This window comes from Siphateles boraxobius, unplaced genomic scaffold (assembly GCF_051911475.1).
Source record: "Siphateles boraxobius isolate OS27281-9 unplaced genomic scaffold, OSU_SipBor_1 7, whole genome shotgun sequence".
Lineage (NCBI taxonomy): Eukaryota > Metazoa > Chordata > Actinopteri > Cypriniformes > Leuciscidae > Siphateles > Siphateles boraxobius.
In genome coordinates, this window is record NW_027509197.1 from 34,263,782 (window position 1) to 34,276,042 (window position 12,261).

General features: G+C 38.0%; 1 protein-coding gene across 1 annotated transcript; it reads left to right on the forward strand.

Moving 5' to 3' along the window:
- The first annotated feature begins 4,602 nt into the window (after positions 1-4,602).
- LOC143723116 (inactive all-trans-retinol 13,14-reductase) lies at positions 4,603-7,621 on the forward strand. The gene is made up of 11 exons (XM_077215092.1): positions 4,603-4,889; positions 4,982-5,164; positions 5,251-5,492; positions 5,583-5,778; positions 5,850-6,047; positions 6,171-6,290; positions 6,390-6,528; positions 6,609-6,718; positions 6,804-6,970; positions 7,063-7,219; positions 7,347-7,621. Exons 1-11 carry the CDS (start codon positions 4,730-4,732, stop codon positions 7,490-7,492), a joined length of 1,818 nt encoding a protein of 605 aa, XP_077071207.1. The 5' UTR covers positions 4,603-4,729; the 3' UTR covers positions 7,493-7,621.
- The last annotated feature ends 4,640 nt before the right edge of the window (positions 7,622-12,261 follow it).

Sequence of the window (12,261 nt, forward strand, 5' to 3'; positions counted from 1 at the left end):
TGTGCCGTGTACAAGGTAGCAGTATTATTTTGGGACACAATTTGGTTTTCTGCAAAACTACCAGGAACACAAAGTTCTTAAAGTTGACTGACTAATTGGTTGGTAACTGTTCATGGTCTGTCACTAGATGGCAGCATTTTAAACTTTGGTTTGTTGAAAGGAGTTTCAGCCAACCAGACACCATGGTTCCTGACTTTCATTTGTGAATGGGAGGGGTATTTTCATTAGCAAGTGTACACAACATAGATTGCAGCCTATTACACTGCAGAATGACAATGATTACACACTTTTAGGCTGTTTATCCCTTCATTTTGATTAGGTGTATTGTGAACTAGGTTTTATTCAAGGAACGTCCTTATCATATCTAAAGGGAAATGCTAACGATTTTTGCATGAAAAGGTACTTTTTATATTTAATGCCACTTACAATGGCTTAAATACATTTTAAAAAGTTGCAATTCTGCAGAAAATACTTCCAGTGGACCTGGTGACTGAACAGCACTACAAAATCCAGTTATTCAAGTCTGCCTTGCATTAGAGTATGGCTGTTCATAATTGAAATGCTAACTTACTACTATTTGGTGACTCCATACTATGGTCATCCAAACCGGTCCGGAATATCAATGAGACCAAGAGGTGAAGAATATAAGGGTGCACCCAAAAAAATCGCCTTTAAAGTTGTCCATTTGTTCGCTATTGTGCTGCTTTCACTCACAAAAACAAATGTTTTATTTATTTACAGTAGGAAATGTACAAAATATCTTCATGGAACATGATCTTTACATAATATCCTAATGATTTTTTGGCATAGAAGAAAAATTTATAATTTTGACCCATACAATGTATTGTTGGCTATTGCCACAAATATACCCGTGCTACATGTGACCGGTTTTGTGATCCAGGGTTACATTTATCCTGTCATATTTGAGTCAGTCCCATCAACATGCATGGACTGAGTGCCCCATATGGATCTATGCTGTCTGCAGAACACAATCTGGAGAGATAGCAACTTCTGAACATTGCCAAGATCAGGTGCAACACACCCATCAAGAACCTCTACCTGTCAGGTAATATTCCAAGTTTGAGTGTTAAGACATTAGATGAGCACAGCTATGTAGGAAATCAGCTGTCATTATTCAGAAATATTGAACTGCTTAATGCCGTGATAGACCAGTCAGAATTATTCTGAGAGCCTTACAATAATATTGCACATTTAATAGTGCATCAAAGGATTTAGGCAGTGCCATGTCTTTTCTTGTGTTTCATCTCAGGGCAAGATGTTTTTTCTGCTGGTTACTCTGGTGCTTTACATGGTGGTCTTCTCTGTGCTTCAAGTGTTGTACATTGACCTTCTTGTTACTCTAAAAGAATCTGAAGAAGGCGGTCAAGACATTAGAGTGAGAAACTGTGAAGTGACTGGTTACTCAGATTAATGTATCATTTGTTAATCTATTTAATTCCCATTTTAATATTTTTTTAATAAAGCTCTGAATGATATACCATTCAAAAGGTGTTGTTAAATATTTTCATATTTGAGTTTCTCTTTTGCCCCCTCCCCTCATTTAAAAAAGTACAAATGTACAAATTACACATTCTGTGTGCAATATGTGATCAGTAAATGGACTGTGGGCCTGCAATCTAAGACTGAGACTACTACATCAATGACTTTGTCAGCTGCAAACACTACATTATAAATACATTTATTTAAATTGAATGTACTTAAGCCTTCCAAGACAAAATTAATTATCTGCTATTTTATATTACCAGAACACAAAAGGAAGTTTACATATGCATAAGCCTGTAAAAATCTTGGAAGGGAGAGATGAAGGTTCAAGAGGGCTAAAATTTGCATTGTGTATGATAGGAGCAAAACAATTGTTTTTATTGAACAGTGATGTAGCAACAGATTTTATGTGAAAATAAATTATAAAAGTGGTTTATTTTTGTTTAAAAATGAATCTTATAAGTCTATGAGGTGGCGAGGTGGGCCTTTTAGCCCGCATACGAGGTAAAACCAGCCGGGCAAAGTATTGATACAAATACTTTGGCTAAAATATGTTTTTAATAATGTCTAAGCTAATACTTGTTCAAAATAATCACTTTAGCAAAATTTGTACTATTTTTGGTTTATTTTGATAAATAAAAGAATTAATTTTTGTTTAATAATTATACTGTCATTAAAATGTTCGTTTTAAAAAAAAATACAAAACAAAATTATTTTAAAAGTAAAGATTCTGAAAGGATTGAATGAAGTCCAATAATAATTTAATAAATCTTTACAGTGGTAACATAAATATATTATATTAAATTATATTATTAATTCATTTTTTATGTTGGTTTCATTATAAATATGGTGATTATCTTTGTGGATACCCAATTTGATATGATATTTACCACCTGAATCTAACCATGTCGTGTCAACAAAATGGAAAAGTCAGCCAGCTATTTATTATCAAGTTAATTATTGTGCCTTTTACCCCAACAGCAGGGCCGCATTTTTACCCCAGATTCCCTCATTTTACATATTCTTCCATTATTGAAAAACTGTTGCTTTAATTACCTTGAACAAAACTGAAAACTCATTAACAAGAACTGTGTCTCAAAATATAGAAAATAATTTTATCGATTCTTGTTTGCTACATGAATCTACATTTAAAAAAAAAAAAACTATTACATCAAATTAGTGCACAATCAACTTTGTGCATTGCTGTCCGCGATTGCGTCTAGGATCAGGAAAATTTCCACGGTCATCTTCAAAAATGTTTTTTTTTTTTTTTTTTTTTTTTAGAAAACTGCTGAGCTGCATTTTTGTGCCTAATGGTTTAAAGGGACACTCCACCCATTTGCATTAAGATTTCCATTGTTAGAAATCCAGTCATACTATTGAATGGTCGTGCAACACTCTTTCATTTCCCCCTGAGACGAGAGAAATCCTCTATTTACCTTTTTCACTTCCTCCTACAATGACGCAAAAATCGTCATTTTACGTCATTTTAGGAGGAAGTGTAAAAGGGGGGGATTTCTGTGAAGACTACAAGCACTAGTTCCCATCCTTTCAAACCCGCCAATAGGGGGTTGGACCTAATGCGCTAACAGACCTATCAGATCAGTGCCAGTGCGTTTGATTTCACCGGGAGAAACTTTTTGAAAATATGGACGAAGGTACTGAATACACAGGCGGATCCATTATGGAGGATCTTGATTTTGACGAAGTTATGGTAGAAACGGATGTTCGTGGCTACCTTTATGAGCTACAGTATAGCGACGAGCAGCTGAGGGCTATGGAGGAACCGGAGGCGGCTGAAGCTGCTGCCACCACAGCCGATGCAGACGATCTGCTTGCCGCGGACGAGGAGCCCGCAATGGCTCGAGCTGGGGCAGATTGGTGGTGCCTGTGCTCTCACTGTGCGCCAATTGACACAGAACAAGAGTCTGTCTGCTGCCGAGAATTCCAGCGGTGCTACGGAATCGGAGGATGACACGGACGTGTGTGTTGTTGCTCACCCGAGTTTCGCACCCCATATGGATAGCGGCGTCCTGGAGACCTACTTTAGAATACCTAAGTTCAACTAGCAACTAGCTACTGTAGTGGGAGTGGTCTGCGGAGCGAGCATTGCAATGCACTATGGGGATTGTTGTCTACAATCCACAAGCACTAAAAAGTCATTTTCTGGCTTTTATCAGCCAAGAAGGTCCCAAATTAGAAATTTATGATACTATTCTACTACATATATGACCCACTTTCAATACATATTCATGTCTCCACTGGTGGAATGACCCTTTAAAAGAGAATAATGTCAGATGCTTAATTTTACCCTGGTAAGCCTTAAGCCCCGTTGTACCCTACATGTTTGAGTGCCTAGTCAGGTCATAATGTGTTTTGATACCACTGACTCGATGAACGACTCTCACCTGTTTAGTGACTGACTCAAATGCAAATGCCACAAAATGCTATAATTATGTAACCTATTATTATGAAAGCCACATTGCACATGTTATGGTGCTTTGGTAGCCTGAAAAAAACACACAGACACACAACTGCCATTTAGCAACCATTGAATTTTAATGTCTGTATTTACACATATTTGCATGATGAAATGTAATGCACAAAATATACATATTTTTAAATCAACAGATTTGATTATCAGTATGTGGAAGAGTTCGCTTTATAAGCATGATATTGTCTTGCACAATCATCTCGGTCTCATTTTCCAAACAATTCAATGGTGCTAGTTTATCACCACAAACAATCAGGTCTTAATATATTTATTAAATCTAAGTAAATCAATGAATTGTTTTATCACAACTTACAAAAAATTGATCTAAGTAAAGATGAAGTGACATTAAAGAGATTGCATTAGAGTAAGCTTATAAGGCGGAAAACATTTCTCCATATCAATACAAAAGGTCAAGCTGATTTATTTACTTGATCATATTATAAAAATAGTTAATAAATTCCCACATTGGTTCACATTTTATGCAAAACAGCTGTTAATCGCCATAAGCAAATCACTCAAAGCAATCAGTCTGCAAGTCTGATTGAATTAAGTGTCTCCACCCACAATTTGGACTAATAAATAGGATCTTAACTTGGTCACCTGTATTAAACTGCTGTCTGCATTCTCTGGAAAGAGCTGCTTCTACAGTTTTAAATATCTTATAAAGGGTGAAATCTCCAGCAATCTGTCCTGAAACTAAAAACACCAGCTCCTCTTTTTCAGGATTTGATTATGTGGTGGATTCTGCTTTTCTTAGAATGGCTTGTAGACTGGGGTCGTGGCACGTTCTGGTATCTGTTTGGCAGGAGAAGTGGACTGTGCAAGGGGACTATCAGTCCTCCTGGTCCACTAGTTGTAGAGCAGAAGAAAAGGGACAGAGTGCTTCGGAAAGGTATGTAAACTTTAGAGGTGTTGCATGCTAGTGAAACAAGCTGACTGCAAATGACAGATGTCCATTGTTAACTAATGGTTCTTCTTGACCAGAATTTGATGAATTTGAAGTGCCCAGAAACTTGGACGTCATTGTGATTGGCAGTGGTATCGGTGGTTTGACTGCAGCGGCAACTTTAGCCAAACTAGGAAAGAAAGTCCTGGTGTTGGAGCAAGACGAGCAGGCAGGAGGCCTGTGTAAGACCTTCACTGAGAAAGACTTTGAGTTTGACTGTGGTAAGGACCTCAATGTTCATGGAGTTGTTTATCAAATGCTGAATACCTTGACTTCTATAACTTGCACAATGTTCATTTTGTCAAAGGCTTCCATTATCTTGGACAACTTCATGAGAACAGCTTATTGAAAATTGCATTGGATCTGATCACTGATGGCCAGGTGCATTTTGCTGAGCAAGGTTCTCATGTGGACACGGTTGTTATTGGTAAAGGAACCCAATGTAAAGAATACACCATTTACAATGGCAAGAAGCAGATGGAGGCTCATCTTAAGAAGCAGTTTCCCAATGATACTAAAGCAGTAGAGGAGTTCTTTAAAATCATGAAGGTATTTGGTTGAAGGCCTTTTTTTTTTCTTTTTTTTTTTTTTAAATCTGGCATAAGGAGTGATTTCGGGATCACATTGTTTTTCTTCTAGATCTGTTCCAAGAAGATCCATCTGCTGTGTATGCTGAAGATGGTCCCACTCTGGTTTGCTCGCTTCATATTGTGGAGTGGAATCGCTGACTTGATCTCCCCCATTTTTAGATACTCCCGCACCAGTACAACAGACATGGTCAAGTCTTTTACAAGCAACTGTGACCTCCTTACTGTGTTTTCTCAAATATTTTATGGTAAAAGACTTTTTGTTGTTACCAACATTTTAGCCTTTTAATACATATGATAATTAGAATTTTCTCTCAAGGTGTCCCACCCAAAAACTCCAGCTGCATGATTGATGCCCTTTTCCTGCACCACTCCAAGCGTGGTGTTTACTATCCTAAGGGTGGCGCTAGTGAGATCCCATACCACATCATTCAAGTTTTGGAGAAGCATGGAGGAAAAGTTCTGGTCAATGCTCCTGTGTCCAGCATTCTAGTTTTAGGAAGACGAGTTGCATATGGTGAGTTACTCTTATGGCAGTAGGTTTTGTACCGAAAAAGGCATCACAGATGTGTGGCATACATTATATTTTTGGCTCCAGTAGCTTTCAGATGTGTGAAACAAGGGCTGTCTCTTTGCTTAGGAGTGGCTGTTAAGATGGGAGGTAAAGATGTTGAAATTCAGGCTCCTGTGATCATTTCAAATGCTGGTATGTTCACCACCTTTAAGAAGCTCCTGACTCCAGAAATCCAGGCAAATCCAAGTTAGTGACAATGTCTTCAATACAGTTGGTCTAATGTACTCGTATGAAATTTAATTACTGGCCAGATTTTTTTCCCCCTTCATCTCCTTTTTCTCAAAGAGATCCAGGATTATCTTCATACTCTAAAGCCAGGAAAAGGCTTTTTCCAGGTGTTTGCAGGCTTTAATGCCACTAATGAAGAACTGGGCATCTCCTCAACCGACATGCGACTCTATAAGAGCAACAACATGGATGAAGTGTAGGTGTTCGAGTCATCACTTTCTTCAATATGTTAAAAGCACATCTATACTCTCCATAAACTCCATTGAATTTCCTTAGCATGGAAGAGTACTTTGATTCAGACAAGGAGGACGCACCTGACAGCATCCCCATGATGTACATTTCCTTCCCCTCTGCCAGGGATCCCACCTCATGCACTCGTTTTCCAGGTTAACTTCCTCTGAGTTTAGGACACCCAGAACCATCAAAGTAAATTCACCAACTAAAGTGTCACTTGTGGGTGGTTTGTTTTAGGGCAGTCACGCATGGTTATCCATACTATGGTCAATCCAAAGTGGTTTGGACAGTGGAACAATGTCAATGAGACCGAAAGAGGTGAAGAATATGAAAAATACAAGATGAGATTTGCTAATCATCTCTTTGACTGGGCTTGTGTCCACTTCCCCAAGCTGAAAGAGAAGGTACTTTTTTTTTATTTTATTTTTCCCCCGTTTCATATTTGTGCTGCTTGATGACTAATAAATTGACAATCAACTTTTCCTGGCTTCCATAGGTGGCTCTGTTGCATGCAGTCAGTCCCATCAACATGCATGGGCTGGGTGCCACATATGGATCTATGCTGTCTGCAGAACACAATCTGGAGAGATACCAACCTCTGAACATTGCCAAGATCAGGTGCAACACACCCATCAAGAACCTCTACCTGTCAGGTAATATTCTATGTAACTTTGTTAGAAGTTACTACTTTAGGCAGCTATTTTGGCCCATTACAGGTATGTCAGTTGAGTTCGTCTTAATTTCCTACATGAAAATCTGTCTTTTTTTTTTTTTTTTCAGGACAAGATGTTTTTTCTGCTGGTTACTCCGGTGCTCTGCATGGTGGTCTTCTCTGTGCTTCAAGTGTTGTGGATCACTGTCTGTATGTTGACCTTCTACTCCAACAAAAGAAACTTAAGGGGAAAGCGGTCAAGAAACTAGAGTGAATATATTTTTCCTGGATCTATAGGAAAAGTTTCCCTAATGGTAATTCATTTACATGCTGCTGTATCTTGTTTTGCTGTGCATTTGTCCCCTCTGCTGCAACTCTGAATAAAGCTGTGACTACTGCACAATGTGTTTCTAGTGATGCAGTACAGGTACTTGAATTTACATCATGCTACCAAATCTACTAGGTCTTGTGTGGTTGAATTTTCTTGAATGGTCCCAAAATACTAGTTTAGTGTTACTTGTGGAGATGTAGTTTACTTGCTAATAAGGCTCTTTCAGGGTTGTTTTAAGCCTTGCAAACTTCCTGTCACTTGCAAAAGCAAGTGAAACCTACCTTCCTATATGGTTTCTTAACTTACTTGGTAACTGTTCATGGTCTGTCACTAGATGGCAGCATTTTTTTAATTTCAGTTAACTAAGGAGTTTTAGCCAACAACAGGACACTGTTCTTGAATTTCTTAGATGTGAGGCTTTACATAATTACATTAGCAAGATCCAAGTTGTGTACACCAAATAGATTGCAGCCTATCACACTGTGGCATGTCAATAGATTAAACTACTTTGGAATGTTCATGCTTTCATTTTGTTTAGGCATTATGTTGTGAACTAGCTTCTGTGGAACTTAGTTTGCCTAAAGATGAACTGGAAGCCAGATTTTCAGATGTGCTTTTAAACCATGTGATCTGAAACTGTCTTGTACAGATGTTTGCTAGTGTTCTTTGTCTCAAGCATCTTGTTCAGACTGGAGGGGAAACTCATATCTTTGATCTACCTAGACAGAATATTTTCAAGGATTTATGGACCCAATAAGTGTGCTTGAGTAGATTTTGCCTTTCCCTTTTCTGTTATGATTTAACCATACACTCTTGGCAGGGAGTTTCTGATGTAGTGTCCAAGCTTTCAAGACCTTTTTAATCTGTCTCTGATTTTCTTTCTTTAGTTTGAATGCGCTGCATGTTTTATTTAACATTTTTGAAGGATAATTTGTCAAGTTTAAAATAAATTGCAAAGGAACAGTTTTATCTTATCTAAAAGAAACTGGTGAGATTTTACTCTAAAGCACCTTTTTTATATTAATACAATTTTACTGTTATCAAACTTTAGCTTACTACTTGAATACTGTTGGATATACAGTAGAGTGCTGCAGGGCTGCTGTGGAAATGCCTGAAACGTCTTAGCTTTTTACCACTTCTGTCTCCATTGTCCCAAAGTCGACCAAGAGTTTTTTGGTCAAATGCCTGAAATAAGGCCAGTGGTTAAGCTATTATTTTCACATTTTATTCTACATAAGATACGTCAGTATTACTGCCTTGTGTTTTTTTTATTTTTATGCTTTTACTTGTCTTGTTAAATGGGACTACATTAGTTTGTCATTAAATATCATGGCAAACAGGTAAACTCACTCTGTTTATAATCCCACTCTTGCAAACTATTCTAACTCAAACTTTCAGAGAATTTTTTTTTTTTTATGATAAAGGAATTGGTGTAACTTAGAAGGTTAGTGATGGTGTCTTTGAAGTGTAGAAGTCCGTTTATAACATGCATTTAGCTTTTTCCATCTGCAGATTGAAGTTAGGCTTCCAAATTTCATAAAAGTGGGGAACCTCGGCAATACTAACTTTCAGGTTGGCCTACAAAAATGCGTCATCCCTGCAGCACTCTGTTGGTCTTCCGGGTATATTTAAATTCAGAAATTTGCCGCAAAAACAGTTGAATGCAATGTTTTGTCTCTGAAACAGTGTTCTGTGTTTCTCTCTTCATCTTTCTCGCCACCTTCGTTCAGTGTGTTGAGTATAGATCACTGCAGTAGTGTGTATGAGTGCAGGGGCGAATCGAGCTATTAAAAGCTGCTGCTGCTGTATAAATAGCCCAAGCGTATAAACGTTGACTCTGGCAGTATTAGATGCTGCGGCCAGCTCTCTGCAGGAAGCTATTGATTTAAGAAAGCATGCTATCCATCTAAACCACAGGTGAATGGAGCCTTCTGCTTAAATCCAAATGTAATATTTAATAATAACACTGCAGTATAACTGAACATTGTTATTCATGCTCTTTTATTATCAGGATCGGCTCCCTCTGCGATTTCAAAAGCCGTGTGGATACCAGTCGTGAGTATTCGGTGGAAATTTGGGCTCTGAATTTGCCTGGTTTATGCAGATGGTGGCTGTTCCCTGTAGCTACTGAAGGGGATATAAATAGCAGCAGTTTCAGCCTCATCCCTCAGTGCGTCTCACTCACACACACACTCACACACTCATATACACACAGTACGAACACACTCTGTGTCTGTCTTTCGCTGTCTCCTTCATACATATACTCTCACCCCTTGCTCATCAGTTTGACATCTAGCTTAAAATATCATTTCTTATCTGCATCTCTAGCTCAGGAATGACAAAGTAGATCTGGCTAATATCTTATTTGTTTCTTCTAGACAGCAATAAGATTAAATGGAGAGCAAAAGGGCATGCAAGGTGCAGGTGGGTTTTTATGGTAAATACTTTCTTCTATCCGATGTTTATTTTTCAGGGACAACCATATCATAAATTAGTTCATTTTAATATATTCTTTATATAATTATCCTATTTTATATGCACTCAAGTCCTAGTCCAGTTAACAACCTGTTCTTTATGATGGAGTACAAAGAAATCAATAAATTTTGGCTACAGAACATATTTGCAGAAGTGTTTTTTTTTTTTTTTTTTACTTGCATACGTGACTCTGACATTGATCGGAAAGCTAGTAAGCTACTTCAAAGGTTGTCTGTCAATACAACACACAGCTGCTGGATTGATCTGTTAATATGTGCACAATCACTGTGAGATCTAGTCCAATTGCTCCTGTAATGCATCTGTAGTCCCTGATATTTCATTTAAATTGACATGCAGTTTATGAACTTTTTCTCTATGTTGGGGAATGCATAGATGCTTGACTTGCATCTTGGCACGAGGCACACTCTACTTCAAAAACTTTGTTTGTAAAAATAAGAGATTTTCCCATTTAGAAACATAATTGCAAATATATGAAGAAGAGTTTAAATGTCTGAGGCCACTAGTGAAAATGTTTATCCCCCCACCCCCCCCCAATTTAGTCTAAACTATTTCATCATAAAATTATTAATACATATACGTCAGAAGGTTTGAGTAAAAAGTTGAAAAGTTTGAGTGATTAGTGACCTTCCTTCCTTCCTTCCGCCCTTCCTTCCTTCCGCCCTTCCTTCCTTCCTTCCTTCCTTCCGCCCTTCCTTCCTTCCGCCCTTCCTTCCTTCCTTCCTTCCTTCCTTCCTTCCGCCCAAATCATATGTTGTATGAGGGCTGTGATTAAAACCTAACATTCACTGAGTAAAAACTTTCTCAGCTGAAATTTGGACCCAACTGTTCTACATTTTGCGATAATTGACAACATTTCACTGCTCATTCCACCCCCCTGCTGGGCTTATTATTCTCAGTTTCCAGAATGATTTAGCACAAGTCTGCCTGCTTGTTTTGACTTGAACAGGAATAGAAATACATGTAGGATGCTGGACTGGCTATTAGGAATTATTTTTTGAACAGCAATGAGACTTATAAAATGGTTTTTCATTAAGTCCTTTTGTTATGCCATATTTATATTACAGTTCAGTTTAAACTTATCATTTTAAAAGTTTCAACATTACAAAATACAGCATGGGAAAACTCTTGAAATAATAGCACGTAATGAATATGTATTAGCTAGGGTTTAGAAGTTACTGCGTTGTAAATTCTTCATGTATTTGAAGTTTGTTTTTAGAAAATTGCATTGCGTATAGCATGTAGTTACTGCAACGGCATATTCAGTTACACATTCTAAACTAATTTTTGTAAGGAGTTTGTTTTAATTAAAATCACTGGTGCATGTTTTTAGTCTAGTCTTCCTTATCAGTGAAGAAACACATTCATCAACAAACATTTTCAATAGTAATTTATTTGAGGAGACTAGTACTGACTGCAAGTCAGAGAATGAGCAAAAATGTAAAACCATTCTGTAGTTTCGTGATCGGTTAAGAGCTGTCTAGTGAAATCTCCTCCTCGCTGTGTCCATTCACACAGTGTTTATCATCGCATGGTTTTGCAGTAAACCAGACAGTCCGATTCTGCATGGTACTTAGTAGTTTATTATCCAGCTGTGCATACAATATGCTTCTTCTCGGAAATCTTTTGCATTTAGGGGGAGGAATACGTTTTTTTCTCTGTACGTACACTCCTGTGAAATGTTCTACACTCCATCACCGCCCTCTCATGATTGTTTTTCCATTTTAATGGACTGCTCTAAACTTTACCTTGGAGAGTGTCCCCGCTGTGTTGGAGTCCTTTGTATTGGCGCAGTGCCGTTGTCTCTGGATGGACCATCCTGTCTGCAGGCGGTGTGCGTGTTTGTGAGCAATTCATCTCTCTGAATTGAGTCCGTCCCATTATTCCCATTCCAATTCCCCACCCCGAGATTCTCTCCGCAAACATTCACGGCATTCCGACAGGTGCAGGCTTAGCTTGGGAATTCACATTGAAATATCTCACGGGTCATTAAAACCCACCGGACTTTCTGTAAATTAATAACAATGGTTATTTTAGATCTAAAGGTGGAGGTTTTTCTCTTTTCAAATGCACAGTGAAGACAGATTTGCTGGTTTACCAACTGAATCCCAGACAACTTTACCAAAGTCTGTGTATTTGATTGATGATTCTCCCGGTGCGCATTATTTTGAACAGACTGATGAAAAAAGCAGTGTGTATGTCCTTGGGTCCCGTCCTTG